Source organism: Vombatus ursinus, unplaced genomic scaffold (genome assembly GCF_900497805.2).
Source record: "Vombatus ursinus unplaced genomic scaffold, bare-nosed wombat genome assembly UNPS02014820.1, whole genome shotgun sequence".
NCBI lineage: Eukaryota > Metazoa > Chordata > Mammalia > Diprotodontia > Vombatidae > Vombatus > Vombatus ursinus.
This window is the reverse complement of record NW_020954598.1, coordinates 13,730,916-13,752,539: the sequence shown is the minus strand read 5'-3', so window position 1 is coordinate 13,752,539 and position 21,624 is coordinate 13,730,916. Positions and strand designations below refer to the sequence as shown.

The following is a 21,624-nucleotide window of genomic DNA, read 5'->3' as shown; positions in this document are numbered from 1 at the left end:
TATAACAATTGTCAATGGGACTGAAATAATTTTTAAAATGGAACTAACAAGTCCCTACCAATAATGAGCATTTCACAGTGAAATAAGGACTCCATTATAAACTATGGTTGTACCCATTCTAATAGCTACAGGTCATGGCTAGTCTGATTCTGCCTTGAGTGTTTGTGGAAAAAAATTGCTATCTCAAACATCATATATCCTTATTCAGACTGGTAATGAGCCGTTATAGCAGAGTAATAAATGTCCCTAACCATTTTCATGGATTTGTATAAGTATTATAAGTTTTGTTTTCCCAACAATAGTCATATTATTTTCATCTCTTTTATTTTAGTTATACATTTTACATCCCACAAACAGGATGATTCATATGAAAACCCATAGTAACAAATATTTCCACCCTTTACAAAAGTAGGAATGGTGTTTAGCTTCAATAGTATTGACAAGGTTTACTGTACCTCTTTTGAACACGAACAAAGACTACTGTTTTAGTCACTTCTCTCCCACTAATTACACCCCTTGGATAATTGCAAGTCTATTCTTTTGTATTTAAGTCCTGGCATATATGGTGCAGTGAATCACATATACATACATATTATACCAACTTACTATCTCATGAGAGAAACCTTTTTAAAAAATTTGGAGGCAATGAATAAAGAAAATCAAGGAAAAATGGGATAAAAAAGTATGGCTATCACTCTTACTCAGATTGTACAGTGTTAATATAGCTGTGAAACATGCTTTACTAAGAGCTTGAAATGATATTAGTTTTTTTTTTTTAAATCACTTTTACCCTGCTTGTATTTCATTCACTCCAAATGTCATTGATGAAATTCTAGACTGGTTTTGCTGACTTATTTAATGTCTCCTTTTCTGATTCTTTAGTTTGCTTCCTTTACTCCTTCACACTCTAAGTGGAACATTCCCTAAGGCTCTGCTCTTAGCCCTCTTCTTCCCCCACATGCTTCCCCTTGGTAATCTGTCTCCTCTCAGGGTTCCAACTATTACCTCCATGCAAATGATTCCTGAGTCTGCAATCTTATACCTCATCTTGTTCAGCTATTCCCCAATTGATGGGCATCACCTCAATTTCTGATCCTTTGTAACCACAAAAAAGAACTTCTATAAGTATTTTTGTACATATAGGTCCTTCTCTATCTCCCTCCCTCTCCCTCCCCCCCTCTTCCCTCCTTTCATCTCCTTGGGATACAGACGTAGTAGTGCTATTGATGGGTCAAAGGGTATGCACAGTTTTATAGCCTTTTGGGCATAGTTCCAAATTGCTCTCCAGAATGATTGAATCAGTTCACAACTCCACCAACAGTGCATTAGTGTCTCAATTTTTTCATGTCCCACCTCAGACACTTATTAGCTGTGTGACCCTGGGCAAGTCACTTAACCTTATCCCTATTTGCCTTAGTTTCTGCATCTGTAAAATGAGCTGGAGAAGGAAATGGGAAACCACTCTAGTATTTTTGCCAAGAAAACCCCAAAATGGGGTCAAGAAGAGTTGACCTGACTGGAAGTGACTGAACACAATTATCTTAAATGGAATTTCTTTTTCTATCTCTTGCTGCTGGACTTGTTGGTAATACATAGGAATCTTGATGGTTTATGTGTTTATTTTATATCTTGCAACTTTGCTAAAGTTGTTAATAATTTCAACTGGTTTTTAAATTGATTCTCTAAGATTCTTCAAATATACCATCATATCATCTGCAAAGAGTGATAGTTTTGCTTCCTCCTTGCCTATTCTCATTCCTTCCATTTCTTTTTCTTCTCTTATTGCTCTAGCTAGCATTTCTAGTACAATAATGAATAATAGTGGTGACAAGGGGCATCCTTGCTTCACCTCAATCTTGTTGGAAAGCCTTCTAGCTTATCCCTATTAGGGATAATACTTGCTGATGGTTTTAGATAGATACTAATTATAATTTTAAGTAAAGCTCCATTTATTCCTATGCTTTCTAGTGTTTTTTAAAATAGGAATGAGTGTTGCATTTTGTCAAAGCCTTTTGAGACAATCGTGTGACTTTTGTGGTTTTTGTTATTGATGTGGTCAATTATATTTTTAATATTGAGATAGCCCTATAATCTAGCCTGGTAATAGTACGTGATTTTTGTGATATATTGCTGTAATATGTAATATGTTGGAAAACCATAGCAAAATTTGGTTGTTCAGAGAAGTTCACCACTATTGTACATCAGTTTCACGATGGCATGCTTGCACAGGTTCTGGATAATGGACGGTACTATTGCACTGTCACTAGTGGTTTGAAGCAGGCTGTGTGCTTGTTCTTATGCTTTTTAGCATGATGTTTTCAGGTAGGTTGGATGCCTTCAAGGAGGACAAAAATGGCATCAAGATCAGCTACTGCACTGATAGCCAAGACTAAAGTATAGCAGGTTTGGTGCATGATTTTCACAGATGATTATGCATTCATTGTAGCCTTTGAGGCCGAGATGAAACAAAGTACTGATCAATTCTCAGCTACTTGTGCTAATTTTGGCCTACTAATTAACACTAAGAAAATAGAAGTTCCTACCAGCCAGCATCACACCATTCATACATGGAACAATTGGTTATAACAAATGGAGAAATTTTGAATGCTGCGGATAAGTTCACTTACCTTGGCAGCATACTTTCCAGGGATATACACAGAGATGATGAAGTTGATGAACATGTTACCAGAGCTATCTCAGTGTTTGAAAAGGTCCAAAGAAAAGTGTGTGAGAGAAGAAGTAACAGACTACCTATCAAACTGAAAGTCTATGAAGCCATTGTGCTGACCTCATCATTGTTTGCCTGAGAAACCTGGACAGCATACCAGCACTGTGTTAGGAAACTGAAGTGCTTCCATTTGAATCGTCTTAAGAAGATTCTGAAGATCATCCAGCAAGATAAGGTACTGGGGGTGAGGATTCTAGAAAGATGGCAGAGTAGGTCAGAAAATTCCAAACTCTCAAGATTTTCCCCCACAAGAGATAAAATAGCACCTTAGAGCTAACAAAATGTGGGTGAAAATAAAAAAGAATAAGGACACAACAGGGATCTTCCTGGGTCAACTGGAGTAGGTCAGAAGAAAAATCTCAGAATGGTGTTTGGTTCCTGTGAAAGTAAACACCTTCAGGCTAGAGGCAAACCCTGGAGTTAGCGGGGTTGGGAGGCTGCCTCTACCCCAGCCAAAGAAACTTTTACCCCTGGGACAGTGAGGGGAGTTGGATGTTTGAGCTGGGGAAGATTGAGGGAGCCTTTGCTGACAAGGAACGCCAGACCCAGCTATGCTGCGGAGAGTGACAGGAGCGAGAAAGAATCAGTGAACAGCTGGTGAGTGCAGAAGCAGTGAGGCAGAATGCCCCTGGTTGTGGGTACTTACAGGAAGCTGGAGGTTTGGCTTTGGTTCCAGGCTTGAGGGGAGAACTGAAGATCTGGGGCAAGAGACACCATCCCACACACCCCAGGGCTAGAGGTGATTACAAAAATTAAACTATTATTACCAAAAAATGTGCGGGCAAAGGAGAAAGAATCCAATCATAGAAAGTTATTGTGGGAATAGAGAAGACAGGGATTCATCTTCAGAAGAGGTTATTGAAGCAAAGAAACCCTCTTCTACCTCAAAGAATAACGTTAAATGGTCACCTGCCCAAAAAGAATTCATAGAAGATCTTAAAAAAGAATTTAAAAATCAAATGAGAGAGATGGAGGAAAAACTAAAAAACAAAACAAAACAAAATAAGAATCATCCAAGAAAAACAAGATTATGAAAAGAAAGTCAGCCAATTAGAAAAGGAGATCCAGAATCTTAAGGAAGAAAATGGCACCTTGAAAATTAGAATTGGGCAAGGCAAAGAAGCCAGCAAAGTTTTAAGAGATCAAGATATAATTAAACAAAGCATGAAGAATGAAAAAATAGAGGAGAAAGTAAAACATCTTATAAGAAAAACAATTGATTTGGAGAACAGATCAAGAAGAGAAAACATTAGAATAATTAGGCTACCTGAAAGCTGTGATCAAAAATAGAATTTTGATACAGTAATACAAGAAATAATTAAAGAAAATTGTCCTGAAACATTAGAACAAGAGGGGAAAGTAGAAGTAGGAAAAAATCCATTGATTACCACTTGAAAGAGATCCTATGAGGAAAACTCATAGGAATATTACAGTCAAATTCCAAAACCCCCAGCTCAAGGATAAAATATTAAAATCAACAAGAAAAAAATAATTTAAATGTGAGGGTACCACAATTAGAATCACGCAAGACCTAGCAGTGGAGACACTAAAGGACCTCAGGTCTTGAACACTATATATCAAAGAGCCAAAGAACCAGGGCTCTGGATGAAGATATCATACCCAGCAAAGTTAAGCATAATCCTGCATGAAAAAAAAGGGCAATTGATCAACTGTCAGATTTTCAAGACTTTACTTTAAAAAAAACAAAAACAAAAAACAAAAACAAAACACCTGAACTTAATAGAAGATTTGACATACAAAAGCCAAGAGAAACATAAGGTACATACCAAAGATTGATTACAAGGGATTCTATAAGGACAGAACGTTAACTTTTTATATATGTAAAATATAAAATGTATGTCTAAGATTATCATTAGTAATTGGGTAGTTTATATGAAAGATTGGGATAGACCTGAGTGTGACTTTAAAAAGTAAAACCATTTAGGAAAAGCTAAAAAGAGTAATTATTTTATATGAATGAGGTACAAGAGAAATAATCTATACAGAGGAATTAGATGGGGGAGGAGGGTTGGTAGTTCTGGTAACCTACTTTCATAGGTAATGAATTTAAGAGGGAACAATATATATATATATATATACATATATATATATCTAGAAAATATAAAAGTCTTCTAAATTCAGAAGAAACAAAATGGTAAGGTGATGGGGAGGGGGGAGAGGATAAGGGAGTGATCTATAGAGGGGAGAGTGAGGTAATGGTGATAAGGGGCTATAGAAGGGAATTTAGTTTTATGGGAATGGGAGGATAGGGGAGGGATCCTTGGAGGGGGTAGGGTAAGTAATAGTAAGTCACGGTAGTGGGTAGAAGTAAAGTAGAGGAGTCAGGAGGGATAGGAAACAAGATATATGCACAAACATAAAAACAAAGATCAGGAGTAGAATTTGTTAGGGAAAGTATATCTCTATATATTTATGTATATATGTGTATATATGTATGTGAGTATGTGTATATCTATATCTATATAGAAATATATCTGCACTTAACAGTGTATGTGTAAGTGTACATATGTAGGCATATATGTATGTATCTCTATATATATTTGTGTATATATGTGTATGTATATGTGTATGTGTGTATCTCCATGCTTAATTGTAACCTTGGAGGAGGAGGGAAGGGTGAAAAAAAAACAAAGCAAAAAAGTGCACAGCAGAGAACAAAAGAAAACTTACAAGGAAGCAAAGAAAAGATGGACAGTTCTCAACTCAACATGTAGTATTTATCATATAGGCTTTCTTGAAATGAAACTTTATCATCACATATTTTGAATCCTCTTTTTATGTTCTGCTATGCACATGACATGCTTTGTTTTCTTTTCTTACTTTGTATTTAAATTCCAATATTTAAGTTTATGATTTTTTTCTTTTCTCTATTCTGTATTTATGTTCTGGTGTTTGAGTCTAAAATAAAATTTTAGAAAAATTCCCTAAAAAATAGGGAGTGTTTTTAATTTTTGTATTTTGTATCTTGAGGGGATAACAGCTCTGCATTTAATAGACATGCAAATATCTGCTTAATTAAACCAAATATTCCTTGTATGCTCAAAAATTTGCATTGATTCTCTATTGTCTATTTAAAATATTTTCTTTATGAAATGGAATTTAATATCTATTTCAAATCTATCTATTTTTATAAAGCTGAGGAATAGATGAACATCTTAATAGTCAGAAATGTCCAACAGTAGAAAGAATTTCAGTTTCGGTTATCACATATTATAGAGGACTCTGAAAAGTGGGAAAAAATGTCCGGGGGAAAACATTCAAGATAGCTAAGGGCCTTAAATCAATACCATATAATAATTAGTGAGAAGAGCTTAGGATGTTTAGCTTGTAGAAGACTGAGGGGCAGGATAACTGTCTTAAAAAACTGGAAATAATGTAATAGAAAAGTGTGATTAGTCTTATTCAACTTGATATCAAGGAAAGAACTAGGATCAATGGTTAAAAGTTTGAAAGAAAAATTTGTGCTTGTCACCTCTCTGCTCCAAAAAGCCATCCCATAATGAAAACTATTGCTTAAAAAAAGAAAAAAAAGATAACGTACTGGATACTGAGGTTCTTTCTTGAGCTAAGCTGCCAAGTTTTCCAACTCTGCTGCAGTGAGTACATCTCCAATGGGCTGGCCATGCTGTTCCAATGACAAGCACATGTTTGCCTAAAAGTCGATTTTATGGAGAACTCACACGAGGTAAGTGCTCACACAGAGGTGAGAAGGACACTTTGAAGATCTCTCTGAAGAACTTTGGGAATTGATTGTGAGGTATAGGAGACACTGGCACAGGACTGCCCAGCATGTCATGCCCGCATCAAAGAAGGCACTGTGCTCCATGAGTAAAGCAGAATTGAAATAGTTCAAAAGAAATGTGAAATGCCACATTTGGAGACATCTCCACTTCAAATGTTCATTTGGATGATTTGTAGCTAACCTGTGGTAGAGCTTCCAAGCTCCTATTGGTTGCTCAGCCACAGTCACACACACTGTAGCTTGACCCCAACATAATAATGTCATTTTGGTTGTCTTTGAGAATGAAGGACAATAACCAACTATTTATCATTTTAAAGAAAGCTCCATTCTTTGCTATGCTTTCTAATGTTTTTAATGGGAATGAGTGGTGTATTTTGTCAAAAGATTTTCCTGCATTTTTGAGATGATCGTTTGACTTTTGTTGTTTTTGTTATTGATATGATTAAGTATACTGATAGTTTTCCTAATATTGAGGCAGCCCTGTATTCTCACTGGGTCATAGTATAGAATCTTTGTGATATATTGTGGCAGTCTCCTTGCTAGTATTTTTGAAATTTCTTTTTATTGTATATTTGTTGTATAAATACACAATAAGAAACAAAAAAAGAAACTTATTATAAACTTAAATACTAAATTAGAAAAGAAAAAAAAAGCATTGCTATCTGCACAGCAGAATGTGAGAGGATTCAAAATACACAGTAATAAATTTCCATTCCAAGAAAGCCTATATAATAAATACTACACACCGTGTTCTGAGCTGTCCATCTTTTCTTTGCTTCCTTTTAAGTTTTCTTATGTCCTTGCTATGTACTTTTTACTTTGTTCTTTTTTCTCCCTTCCTTCATTCCTCCCCCAAGAAGGCTACAATTAAGCATGGAGATACACACATACACACACATACACACATATACATACACATACATACACAAACATATATACGTATACATACATATATGCCTACCTACATATACTTACACATCCATATACTTAGATATCTATAATCATACTAATAGATAGACAAATACATTCATATGCATCTTTGTAAGACCATACTATACTTGTTTATCATCTGCTTCTCTGAGGGTGGATAACATCTTCCTTCGTAAGTCCAAGTCTTTCCATATTTTTCTAAGTCCACCAATAAATCATTTCCTACACCACAGCAATATTCCAACCTTATACTGGCTAGTTATTTTAAATAGTCTAAAATGATATTGATTAATATGGTTGACATATAGTGTAGTTTCTCTATTTTTCTCTTTTGATTAAATCTGTTATAGCTTTAACTTTGTATGAAATCATGATTACTTCCCCTTCTTTATTCCCTAATAAATTCTACTCCTGATCTTCATTTTATGTTTGTATCTCTTATTTCCTATTTCTCCTCACTCCTTCACTTCTACCTGCTATCTTGCCCTCCTATTACTTAACATACTCCCTACCCCAAAGATCTCTCCCTTATCCTCTCCCCGACACCCTTTTCCCTTACCCTCTTGTTTGTATCCGAATTTAGAAGACTTTTACAGCCTTCCAAATATATATATTATTCCGTCTTTATCCCATTCCCAATAATCTAGAAACCCTTCTATACACCCCTCTTATTCTATTCCCTCACTCTCTTATTTCTTTATAAATTTAGAAGACTTTTATTCCCTTCTAAATGTATATATTGTTCTCTCTTTGACTCAGATCTGATGTGACTAGGGTTCCCTCTAAAATTCACTCCCTTTTTCTCTCTCCCGTTCCTATCCCCTAATCCCCATGAATGATCTTATTTTGAAATAGATTTCACTATTGAAAGCTGACATTTAGGGACAGCTAGGTGGCACAGTGGAGAGAGCACTGGCCCTGAAGTCAGGAGTACCTGAGTTCAAATGCGGCCTCAGACACTTGATACTTTCTAGCTGTGTGACCCTGGGCAAATCACTTAACCCCAATTGCCTCACCAAAAAGCCAAAAAAAAAAAAGCTGACATTTAAATATTATGTAAAGGCTACAAATTGCTTTCTGTGCATTATATATGCTAATTCTTACAATAAATCTACTACCATTTTACAGATGAGAGTACTGTGATTCAGAATGATAATACAGCTAAAAAGTGTCAGAAACACAATTTGAACTTGTGACTTTCATCACTCAAAATCCAGGTTTTTTTCCTCTATGCCATGCTTTCTTTTAACCAATTTCTCATTTTTTGCTTTATAATGTAGTGGAGCTACATGTTTCTTTTGTGCAAGGACGCCTATAACTCTTCTCCAGACAGTAACATCATGTTTTGGTCTATGTCAGATTGTCCTAGATGGATGGCCACACTGAAATTGTGTTTTTGATTAGCAATAAGAGATTAATGGAGAAATATAGCTAGATATTTAGGGTAGTGATTGTTTTTTGTGTAGGTATTTAATGATCTCCGTTTTCCTTTTCCTTACAGAATTTGCAGGATATCTACAATGTCCTCAAATGGGTCTTTACTATTTTCCCTCAATTTTGCATGGGCCAAGGTTTAATAGAACTCTGCTACAATCAGATTAAGTTTGACCTAACCCACAACTTTGGCATTGATTCCTATGTGAATCCTTTTGAAATGAATTTCTTGGGTTGGATTTTCGTGGCAATGGCCCTGCAGGGCACCGCTCTTCTTCTTTTGAGAATCCTGCTGCATTGGGACTTGCTTCAAAAACCAAGGTGTGTTTTCCTTTGAGTTTATTTGTCTAGGGACCCATTTCTATTTCCTGGAACAGGAGAGGAAGATAACATTTTCCTGAAAGCTGAAAGATAAGAAATTATCTGAGCATTATTATGTATAGCTCTAATGAGCCAAGGCTTTGCAATTTTCTCTTTTTATGTCAGTGTAAGTCACGGAGTCTGGGAAAGACAACCTCAAAAGATAATGTCTGAAACCTCTGAGATAATCTCTCTAATTATTTAATTGACTTTTGATCTATTTGCTGCTTTGAAATGCTTGAACTTGAACATTTGTTATACTTGTAGCATCTAAAGTGAATTTAGTGGATGGCGCATAATATTATTTTCATTGTTTAATATTGCTGTAATCAACCTTTGGAGGCAGTAGTATTCACTGGAATTCAATCAACTATACTTCTAATTATTATTCTTTCTCTTAGCAAATATAAAGTTCTCTTTCTTTGCTACATTAAAATACAAAGGAGGGTTTAGGAAGATATAAGGGAGAGCTAACATTTATATAGGACTTTAAGGTTTGCAAAATACTTTATATATATTATCTCATTTGATCCTCACAACAACCAAGATAATAGATAATAATAACAGAATCACTAGCATTCATATTTGGGCTAGAAACACAAAGATGCAGCGCTCCCTGTAATGGGTGTAACTAGAAAGGCTATATACGGATTGTTTTAATGCTCCGCTGATACTCTTGAGATACAACGAGCAGGATGAAGATCTCTTGCACTAATTATGTATTCTCTTCTGAGTCTTAGTGCTTTCATCTGTAAAATGATGAGTTCAGTTTACCATAGAGTCATAGAATTTGAGAGTTAGAAGGAAATTCAGCGATCATCTAATCCAACCTATATGTGAAAGAAATGACTACTCTAAAATACTTGACAAATAGGCATTTAGCCTTTACTTGAAAAATCCTACAAGGAAGTGGGGCACACTACCTTTACATATTTACCAGACATAATTGGTGTTTAGATACAATGTAGAATGCATACACTCACCCAGCGCAAGTTAACCTAGCTTAGTCCTAATGACAACTAGTCTACTGTAAGTTCATTGACTATTAAGAGAGTACAGAAAAAAGTCTATAACTAAGAATTTAATTTATAGAAGATATAAGTTACAATGACTTATTTTCCCTTCTTCAAACAATTTGTAAAGATAATTTAATGAATACTTACTATTTACATGACCCTATAGTAATTTTGAAGGTAGATGGAGGAGTTTGAATGGGCTCATCTTGAAAACAGAAATTTCTGAAGGTTTATGTGGATGGAACAGAATGAGTTTACATGTCTCATCCCCACCCTGACTAACCAAAATAAAGTTGATACCTATGTGCCTACCCTCCATTTAAGATCTTCAGGGATTAATTAGGTATAATGTATGAGTTCCACATATTTTGGGAAAAAAAAAAACAAAAACAGTGGTTTTAATGTTCTAAAAAATATGATTGTTCGAAGCCAGTTAAGGCTAATGACTTCTGGGGCTGAATAATAGAGAATGGAGGGAGCATTTTCTTCCTATGTATGTGGGCCTTTCTGGTGGTGAAACAGATGAACTGCTAACCAAGAATGAGCCTGAGCTGTTAGCAGAGGATCATTATCGGGTTAGCTTGTAGTCATGTATTTGTTTTTCTTTTTTAATAACTTTTAAATACCATCTGGCAAGTCAGAGGGGTTGTGATATGCATTGGTTGAAGGAATATCCCCACTGGTTCAACCATAAACCTTTTATGTTTTTAACTGCTAAGGCAGTTTCAATGGGGAAAAAAGTAAAGTTTAATAAGGTCCAGACTCTTCACCTGAGGAAGTGAAAGAAAATGGAGACAGACAAAACGTCCAAGACGTTCTATAAATGTCACCTTCATCCTTTTGACATACAGCTAAATGTAACATATTTAGTTAAAAGTCAGCAAAAGTAAGAGGGAGAATTAGATCTGTGATACATGATGTTGCCAATTAGATCATCTGGGAAGAGTCTGGAACAAGAAAATGATGAATTTTTAGGATTTTAGGATTTCCTCTAGCTCTTCTACCACTTTGCCCCAATTGCTAGGAACAAAAAAGTCACGAGGTCACTTGAGAGAGAATTGGCAAAGCCTGGCCGAAGCCTTGAGACCTGCAGTCGTATATTTTTGTGTGTATCAATTAGAAGCCATTAGAATTATGTGAAAACTGATGTGAAAAGGGGGTTGACATATTTTGAGCAATTATTTAGGGAGGATATATTAGTTATGGAAGGTCACAAGGAGGAAGCAGGAAGTAACTTGGGTGAGGTAAGATGATTAGAGCTTAAACATGTATTTGAAGGCATTTTGTTCACAATAACCCTGTGACATGGGTAGCACAAAGAGAACTATTTCTGTTTTACAACTGGGGGAAAAAAAAGATGAGCGATGTTGTCTCCTGTCTGATGTTATATAGCTAATATGATCTGAGGCAGGATTCAGATTCAGCTTTACCTTCCTCCAAGTTCAGATCCCTATCTATTGTGCCATAATGCTTCTGCAAGTTGAGCCTTTAGGTGAAGATTATATATAGAGAAAAAGGGGTGGATTGGCAGAATATTGTAGAGAAAGAAACGGCCCATGTGTTATCATCTGGAAATACTAATGAGGAAGCTGGTCCATCCTTTTCTTTTTTTATGGTCCTGCCCATGCTAAAAAGGCTACATAGTCATATAAAATGAAATTTGTTAATACAAAATATTTTGAAAAGTATAAATTCATTTGTAACAAATTGAAACTGAAGCCATACAAAGGATGTCCCAAAAATCTTAATCAAGTTTTAAGTTTATTAAAGCTTTTTTTTAAAAAAAAAAAAACAAATAGAAAACAAAACTAAAACTGCACTAAAATTTTTGGGACACCCTGTGTATCTGTGCCATCAATATCTATATCCATATCTATATCTATAATCAATATCTACAGATAAATATATCTATGCACAATTCATATGTATAGAACTTTACCACCTACTTAAGTAACTAGAGAGGCTACATGTTATAGTAGGCAAGAGCCCTAGACTTGGAATTAGGAAGATCTGAGTTTGAATGTTGATTCAGATGCTTAATAGTTGTGTAACCTGGGTAAACCACTTAAGGTATCTGGGACTCAGTTTATATATATGTAAAATGAGAGGATTGGACTTAGTGACCTCTAAGGTCCCTTTTGGCTGTGAATCTATGATCCTATGATCTATAATAAAAACATCTTTTTAGTTGAGTTTGCCTCTTTAAGACATCATTTTGTAGCATTTCTTTTACAGTTTTGATTTAGTACTCTAAAATGATTTTAATAATTATTCATCCAATTGAAAAATAGCTTTAATCTGATGTCAGCTCATTCCAGTTCTAATTAAGAAGGTTAATGGAGTTTCTTTCATTTTAACAAATGAAACTGGGGTCTTGCATGTCACCATTAGTTAGTATAGTGGTTCAGATGAGCTATGGAGCAATGAATTTTGTACAGAAGTTTGAAAAATGTCATGCTGCTTAAAAAAAACTTTGCCCTTTGCATCACTCAGAATATGTCCTCATATAATTGACCTTTTTGGATTCATCTTCATTTTCCATGTTCAGGAGTCACCCGGTCATTCTTGGTCCAGTCAATCCTTCTGAAGATGTGGATGTTAAAGAGGAGCAAATGCGAGTTTGGGCTGGAAGAACAAACAATGACATTCTTGTGCTCCATAACCTCCGAAAAAGTTACCAAGGTTTTGGCAAGAGGACCACTGCCGTGAATGATATTAGCTTAGGAATACCAAGAGGCGAGGTAAAAAGGATTCTATTTCCAGTCTCATTTGGGGTCAGAATTGTATAATCATAAGCAATTGTTCAGATATATAATGTTATGTTCAGAAAGTTGGAAATCACACTCAAAAGGACCTTTCAACTGCAGTAATTTTTGGAAAATGAATACTAGTGGACTCAGAAAGAGGAGCTAGGGGCTATTTACATAGTGAATACATTTTCCAGGATTGATACTGTTCATTTTCTTTCATGGCTTGCTTTGGTTTTTAAAAATACATGTGACATTAGAGTCTTAATGATTGTTTGTTTAGGTTGTGAAATAGATTTTTTTTTGATTGAGTAGGAATATTTTATGGATTAGATTAATTAAGGAAACAGCTTCCAACTCTTACTTGGAATTTAATACTCTTTAAGTGCCCAATTAAATATATGTAGTCAAATGAGAGCAGAAAGGTAAAGGAAATTCACATACTATAACACTAAATGGGAGATGTTTTCCTAAATACGATGCTAAATCTTGCTGAAATATTTAATCAAAGCTGACAGAAGTAGCATAAATTGTTCCTGATTTGCTCTTAAATTGCAGATGTAAAGGAAAATCAGTTCTGAAAATAATTGCTCTTAACGATGCTAAAAATGAAAATACCTTGCATTCATTTCTGTTCTCCCTAGGAATTCAAAGTACCAAATAGACATTATCCAGCTAATAGCTACAACATGCTTGTGAAGTGGGAGTTAGACCTTGTATTCCATTTTAGAAATGAGAAATTTAAAACATAAAAATTTAAGTGACTAACCTAATGTGATGCAATGGCCCGGGCATGTAGAGAAAAATTATCTAACAATGGAAGACAGAAATGACAGTAAAGAGAATTCTATTCAACAAGTGTTGAATAGATGCCTACTGTCCTTAAAGTATTCTGCTAAGTATGGGTACTAGAAAGGCCCTCAAAAATTAGTAATCCTTGCCCCTAAGAAGCTTACATTCTATAAGGGACTTAGTTACTTCACTATTATCTTAGGCACCTAGTTCCACTAGTGGTCAATAATATGGTTTCAGCCATGTTGTTTTATCATTTTTCCCATTCCTGTATAAAAAAGAGAATGTACTTGCACTCTCTCCTAATTGTGGTGGTATAAAGCACAAGAACAATGCTTGGAATTAATTCATAAAAAAATGTTATTAAAAAACTCATGTTCAATTCTAGCTGTGGGCTTGCAGGATTCTAGAAGATATGATGCTTAAAGATGTTCTATCTCTGCACTTTGTAGGATAGGAAATTGAGGCCTAGAGGATAGAAATCATTTGCCAAAGTGTTATTTTCTAAGGAGTTTTATTGTATTCTTTTTTTTAAAGAATCCTTTCAAAATTATGTATTCATTACCTACTGATCAATTAGTCAACCTATCTTTATTGACTGTTTACCCCATGCCAAACTCAATGTTAGTTTTCATGAGGGAATAGTAATAATAATAATAATAATAATAATAATGATAACCTCACAATATGTTTGGAGAAATGAGATATAAACACAAAGTAGAAGACTTCTGAGATATTATGATTAAATGCCTAATGAATGCCTAATAACAAAGAAGTTAATACTGTAGGTTCAGTTGAAAGACAGTTGGAGTAGTCAGCCAAAGCTTTATGGGGCTGTTGAATTCAAGCTGTATCTCAAAGGATGGGTACAGTTGGCTGAAGTAGGAGGGAACTAACGAAGTCTGTCGTATCAAAAAAGGTCTTTTTTTTTGTTTGTGCTGGTACAAGTGAATCTGATTATAGGCAAAATGACTTTTCTTATTCTTATCGATTTGTTTATTTATTGACATTCCTTTATTTATTGATCTGTTTATCTATTCAGTGACATATTTATTCATTTATCTATTTATGTATTTATTGATTTATTTCTTTATTTCACTATTCATTTATCTATTTATACATTCATTTTTTTTTGTTTATGTGTAAATAGAGCTTGTCACTAGGTGACTCTTAGCTGCCTACCACCATCACTGCAGAACCTGAAAGGAAATACAAAAATCTGAGAGCCTGGGGCACATGGGTTTGGTCCATGAGTGTGATCATTGTCGGTAGCACAACCACCGGGCAATGTTTGAAAGCTGTTTAACCCGAGTGACTTGAATTCAACTGAATTCAGCTACTAGGTGTTGTCTTAGCAACTCCTCGTTTATGCCTAGTTTCAGCTTCTCGGCAGCCATTTTATATCAGTCCTTCCCAGTCTGAACGTTATTCTCCTGAGCAGAGAAAACAGAAGTAAAACAAGGGTTGAGTAGTTGTATCTTTGGTCTGTTGTTCTTGATCATCTTCCCATCCAACCAGAGCAGCATTTTGATAACTCTTGTGATGTTCCTTTGGTTTCTAATATAGCTTTTAAAAAATAAATGTTTTAAAATTTTTTCCTTAGCATACATCATTGCCTCAACTCATTCTGAGCTTTGATGGTTCCGATGTTATACTTATGGGATTGTCCTATTCCATTAAACATGCTTTTTAAAAATATAAGGTACTGACTTTTGCCGGTGTTCCTCTTCTCTCTCACAAATTCAAATCAAGGCTTGTCCTTTCTCCCTTAGGTTATATTCATATTTTTTTTTTAAAAAACCATCATTTATTAAGCACCTAGTATGATCCTTAAGACAACCTTGGGAGGTGGGTGCTATTATATTTTACAGTCAGGTAAACTGAAAGAGAAATTAAGTGATTTGCCCAGGTCACATAGTTAGTAGCTGAAGTAGGATTTAACTCAGATCTTCCTGAGGTGAGGCCCAGTGCTCTATCCACTGTGCCACTGAACTGCCTCTCCTACTTTAACGACTAGTTCCTCCTTGTTAGTCATAACCTGGTGTAGAACAGCAATTTCTCCATCTCTGGTACATCATAGTGGCTTAATAAATGCTTGTTATTTGATTGATCGGGTTTTGAAAGATAAAATTGTCATTCAGAAAAGTCAAGAAATTATTCACTCTGTTTTTGGCAGAGAAATTTCTAGGAGATTTCTGGATAATTGAGTTCTCCTAGCTCATCACTACATGGCTCTTTGGCATATTTGTTTTCTATGCTCCTCGATTTATTCTTGTCCAGATGGTGTGCTATATACTCACAAAAATTACTGCTTTTGTTTCTGCCTTCCTTGAGCCTCACTCAAAAGCTCTCTACCACACACAGAGATACGGAAGCTGGAAAAAGAAGAAAAATCAGTAGAATTTTAGTCAGATAAGGACTGGGTTAAAATCCAACATCTGACACTTACTAGATGCGCACCCATATGCGAATTACTTAATTCCTCTGGGTCTTAGTTTCCTTATGAGCAAAATGGGTATATTAGTTCTTGTATTTTTTCACATACTTTTTCAATATCCATTTTTATTCCTCTGGACTCTTTTATTCTTTCTATACTTTTCAATGAAGTATACTCTTTCATAGCTTTATCATGGTTATCAATCACATTCCAACTAATCTCACTGACAATTGTAAGGTAAAATTTGCCTCCTTGAATTAAAATATCTAGTCTACCCTGAATATTACTCAAATTTTGTGCACTTGTTCAGAGACATGTACTCTGAAGATTTTTGGAGGCAAGGAGTTGTTTTGTCATCTTTTTTCTTGTATATTGTTTCCTGTGAATTACTAGACATTCCTTCTATATTTAATTTGCTACTTTCTATTGTATCTAAAATTACATAGCTTCCTACTTTCCCTTTTCCTTTCAATTTTAAACCATATGCGTAAGATTTAAAAGATTCAAGACAAGTATATTTTATTGACCTAATTTTTTGATCCTCACTAGGTGTAATCCATTCTTTGCCAAGAACATCTGATCCCTACATTTAAAGTCATGGTCTACACAATCAAAATCCCGTTTTCAGGCACATGCGTTTTAAACTGGATGTTCACTCCTCAAACCATTTTATTTATTCTGAAGCACCTATCTTCAATCAGCAACAACATGAATAATACCAGTCGTCCTCCCAAGGCCTTCAGTTTTTGGGTTTTTTTGCCCAGGATTTCAAAATTCTTAGCTGTGCTATCTCTTTTTTCTCTGCCAGTATTGCTTGTCCCTGTATGAATTATCAGATAAAGTTTGACAAGTCTCAGTAGGCTCTCTACCAAATCCTGAATACATGCCAACAGCTTTTTCTATTGTTCATGTCAACTTGACAAATAACTGCTTTATATTGCTCATCAGAGAGTGACCAACCTCCACTTCTTCCTCCTATTAGTGCTGGATAACTTGTCTCCTGATAGAACCTGTTAATCCACATCATTATTCCTTGGAGTACAAGAAGCTTCTACCTTTGGAGAGTATCTATCTTCCTCCTTGAAAGAAAGAGCCTTATTGCAATTACTTAGCTTTAAATGTCCAGTCATCCTCCCTATCCCTTTGCCACATATACCACTTTCTGTCCTACTGACAGAGATTAGGATTCCTCTCTGGTTTTGAATGTGTATCTATTGGCAAACCACAACAAAAACACAATTCAGTTTTCTCAAATGTAAAATGAGGAGGTTAGATCTAGACGACCAAAAAATCCACATCTATAATATTAGAAGCAATATCCTCAGTTACTTTTATTGGTAGCTTTCTGATGAACTCTTTATGGCAAATGTCAAACTGGCAAGTCATGAGCGAGATTCAGTTTATTTGTCTCAAGTTTGCACCTTAACATCACCATCCACAATATCATGGTAACTCACTTTACAGCTTTGGAGTAGTAATTAGCATATTTTGCCAAATCCTAATGCAAATAGAAGCTGCTCGAGGTTTTCTTCTGTGCAAATATCTCAAGTAGGAATCCAATGATCAGCAAGACTCTAATAAAATCTAATTACCTATCTTTTTTGCTTTCTTTCTACTGATACACTCTACTTCTTTACTTTTACTTTCCTGCCCACAATGGGCTTAAGACATTCTGCCAGATCTTGATATCACAGAATTGTGGATGGTGACGGCAAGATACAAGTCCGGGCCAAATCAATTAAGCCTTGCTTATATCATGCAAATGTCTGAAGATTTGAGTTTAAAACTGCCTTTATCACATATGATCTGTGACCAGGTGCAAATCATTTAAACTCTATAGGGCTGTGTTTCCTTATCTGTAAAATGAAGAAGTTAGAGGAAGCAGTGTGGTATAGTTGAAAGACTAATGATTCTGGAGTCAAGTCTTGGGTTCAAATCCTGCCTCTAACACTTAGTACTTGTGTGACATTGGACCACCTCACTTAACCTTCACAAGCCACAATTTTTCCATCTGTAAATGAAAGAGTTGAATTTAATGACTTCCATGGTCCCTTTCAGACTTAGATCCCTTATCCTATGGTCTTTTTGGTACTCAATAATAAAGCCCAGAGCCAAGAGTTTAGTATGAAATTTAGATGAAACTAAGTACCACTGACTATTACAGTTCTGATTATTTTTCTTCTCTCCTTCCTTTCTGCCTCTTTGGTGGTTAGTGTTTTGGTCTACTGGGAGTGAATGGAGCTGGGAAAAGCACAACATTCAAAATGCTGACTGGTGATATCACTCCATCTTCAGGATATGCTGCCATCAGGAATCCAAGAGGGTAAATGAATATTTTTTTTCTCCCCTGAATTTATTTGTTCAAAAAATGCTAATGGTTAAGACCAGGGAAGTCCTAACTCCTCCTCAGTCCTTCAAACTGGAGTCTAGGAAGTTTGCTTAGGGATTTACTATGTGCCTCTTTTTTCATTTTCAAGTCTCAGAGGAAAAATGAGCTTTCAAACTTGAATAGATTAAGCTATTTAATATCGTTTCATCATGCCTGCCATGGGAAAAGGGCCTGAGTAGTGTTGTAGGAAGGAACGGAGGAAATTTTTTTTTTTTTACAAGTCATTAGAGTACAGCTTTCAGGTCAATTGGCTGGCCTATTCACAGGTAAAATTATCCCAGGTTAGCGTGGAACAGATGGAGAATCTTGTTGTCCTGGTTCCCTCTTCTTTGTTTCTTCCCCTCTTGTCTCCCTCTCAAAAAACAAACAAAAAACCCAAACCTGAGCTAATGTTGTGAGAAAGGGCCAGATGGATTCTTTGATCATTTCTACAAACACATTCAAAGCCACCGAAATATGCCCTATTATGTTTACCCTAGCACAAATGAGTTGTATGTTTCTGGGAGCTGAGCATATTGAAGCACCTGCATATTGAAATTATATTATGAAAACCATGGTCTCTGATTGTACAATCCATGAAATTTGATGAATAATTAGCAAATCCTCAGTATCTTCTTTACTTTCACAATCATGGTTTCAGTCTACCAGGGCCTTTCACTATCATGCTTCAGTGGATGTGGCATCTCATTAAGATGGGTATTTCCTTGCTATGAGTAATTAATCCATCTTTGCCTTTTCATCCCATTCCCATTTTCTTCCATGGCTCCTCCACAGAGGATCCATCCAATGTGTTGGACCTGGGTGGCACAATGGATAGAGTTTGGGGCTAAAATCCTGCCATAGACACTTACTACCCATGTGACCCTGGGCAAATCTCTTCACTTTCCTCAGCCTCAGTTTTCTTATCTGTAAAATAGGTATGATAATAATACCTATCACCCAAGGTTGTTGTAAGGATCAAATAGCAAAATTCAAATGTGTTATAAATGTTGGAGGCTTTCCACTGTACTTTTTACATTTCATGAGGACCCAAATAATACTTATTCTGTCTCTTTACTACCACTCACTCTCTACCTACCCTTTTCTGATTTCACATTTCCTTGATGGTATCCATTAAGCCGTGCGTGTGAGTCAAAATAAATGTGTTGTAATCTATTTGTGGTAACCTTGCATTTTCCCACTACTCTTTGGGTGACCTTACACTTTAATTCTTCAGAGACTTTGGTATTCTAGCATCTGCAGCCATGATGCAACGTTGGGAAAACATCAGCATTAAAAAAGATGAACTTTTGTTCTGGGGGTCAGCTTTAAAAGCAGGGTATATTTTCCCAAGCTTTCTCTTTTCCTCTTATTCGATTCTGGACCAGAGGTGTTGACAACCTTTCAGTTATCTCAGGATAGAGCTAATTACATCTGAAGAAGATGGAACAATCTGGGAAAATGTGGTGATGGTGAGGAAGAGAGAGTTGAATTAAAAAGAAGAGGACTAAGGGAATATGATTATGAAATATAATAATAATAGCTTACATTTGTATCCCTTTTCAGATAAGAAACACTTCATATTTGTTATTTAAGTACCAATGCAAAAATTTTATGTAGGCACTGTTAAAAATCCACAGCAACAAAAGTCAGCCACCCTCCTAAAGAGCTTACAATATAGTTGGCATATAGACTAGAAATACATCCAAAATGAACAAGAGGGACCATATTATGAGTGCTATAATTCCTCCATCTAATCAATCAATTAACTAATTAACCAACTAACATTTATTAAATGGCTACCATAATAGCCAAATACTATACTAAGTGCTAGAGTTACAAAGACTGAGACAAAACAGTGCCTGACCTCAACTCAGGGAGCTTAGATTCTATTGGGGTGTGTGTGCGTGTGTGTGTGTGTGCACCACGTGCACACATGTGTGCATGTGTGTATGCGTTTAATTTTTTTTTCTGAAATAACTCCACCTGAGAAGGAAAATTAACTAAGTTCCAGGCGCTGTCCCAAGTGCTGGGGATGCAGAGAAGGTGGGGGAGGGGGCACAAAAAAATTCCCTTGTGAAGTAGGTAGTCCTTGTAGCTTCCTCATATGATAGATGAGGGGATTGAGATTTAGACAGAGTAAATCATTTGCCAAGGTCACACAAATGGTTCCTGGCAAACTGGGCTACAGGTAAGGTCTTTGATTCCCATTTCAGTGTTGCTATCATGCTACTTTGCGAGGTTGTCTTTTTTTTTTTTTGTCTTATGTGTGCATTTACTTTTTCAATAGCACCACACCTCCCTATAGAAGTAAACTCTAAACGAGAGGGGACTCAAATAGCAACTTAATGAGAAAGTTTCTTGTAAGAAATAGGAAAAAAAGATCTTTAAAATTAATCAAACAACAAGCCTTTATTAGGTGCTGAACAAACCGTGCATCCAGTGTGCTAGGAGACCGTAATACAAAGAAATAATCTTTTATCACAAGAAGCTTACATTCTATTGAAAGACTGGGATGACTTGTGTGTCAATTTCTTTTTCATTTGATCAGTTCTGTGATTTCATCCATGTGTGGAATTACTGGTGACATGAGGAATTTCCTTTCCCAATGCTGATTGTTACCTGCTTTATGACTAATAGTCATAGTGAATTCCCTGGGGCACTGAGATGTTAAATGACTTGACCAGGGTCACACAGCCAATTTGTTCCAGAGGTTAGACTTGACCAGATTTTCCTGACTCTTAGACCTTTTTTCTATCCCCTTTGACACACCTGCTAATTAGCTAGGACTGTATTTTTTTAAAGGAATTAAGGGGAAAAGAGAGAAAGATAAAGAAGGAAAAAAGGGAAGAAAGAAAAAAGGAAGGAAGAAAGAAAAGAAAAGGTAGATTTTAGAAAATAGGTAGAAAACAAGGGCCCCTAAATGAACAATTATGAGGTGACTTTCTTATGTTAGTGCACGAGGAAAAAGGTGCTGACCACAGGAGTCACTAAAGACAAATTCACTGGCGTGAGAGGGAGGGAACTAGAAACAGTAGCTAGATTGGAA

At 35.7% G+C, this 21,624-nt stretch overlaps 1 protein-coding gene across 1 annotated transcript in view; it reads left to right on the top strand.

Moving 5' to 3' along the window:
- ABCA13 (ATP binding cassette subfamily A member 13) overlaps positions 1-21,624 on the top strand; it is a 489,891-nt gene that overhangs the window by 341,599 nt on the left and 126,668 nt on the right. The window contains exons 53-55 of the mRNA XM_027837266.1: positions 8,923-9,176; positions 12,780-12,972; positions 18,421-18,530. Coding sequence (XP_027693067.1) covers positions 8,923-9,176; positions 12,780-12,972; positions 18,421-18,530 — 557 coding nt within the window. The remainder of the gene's footprint in view (positions 1-8,922; positions 9,177-12,779; positions 12,973-18,420; positions 18,531-21,624) is intronic.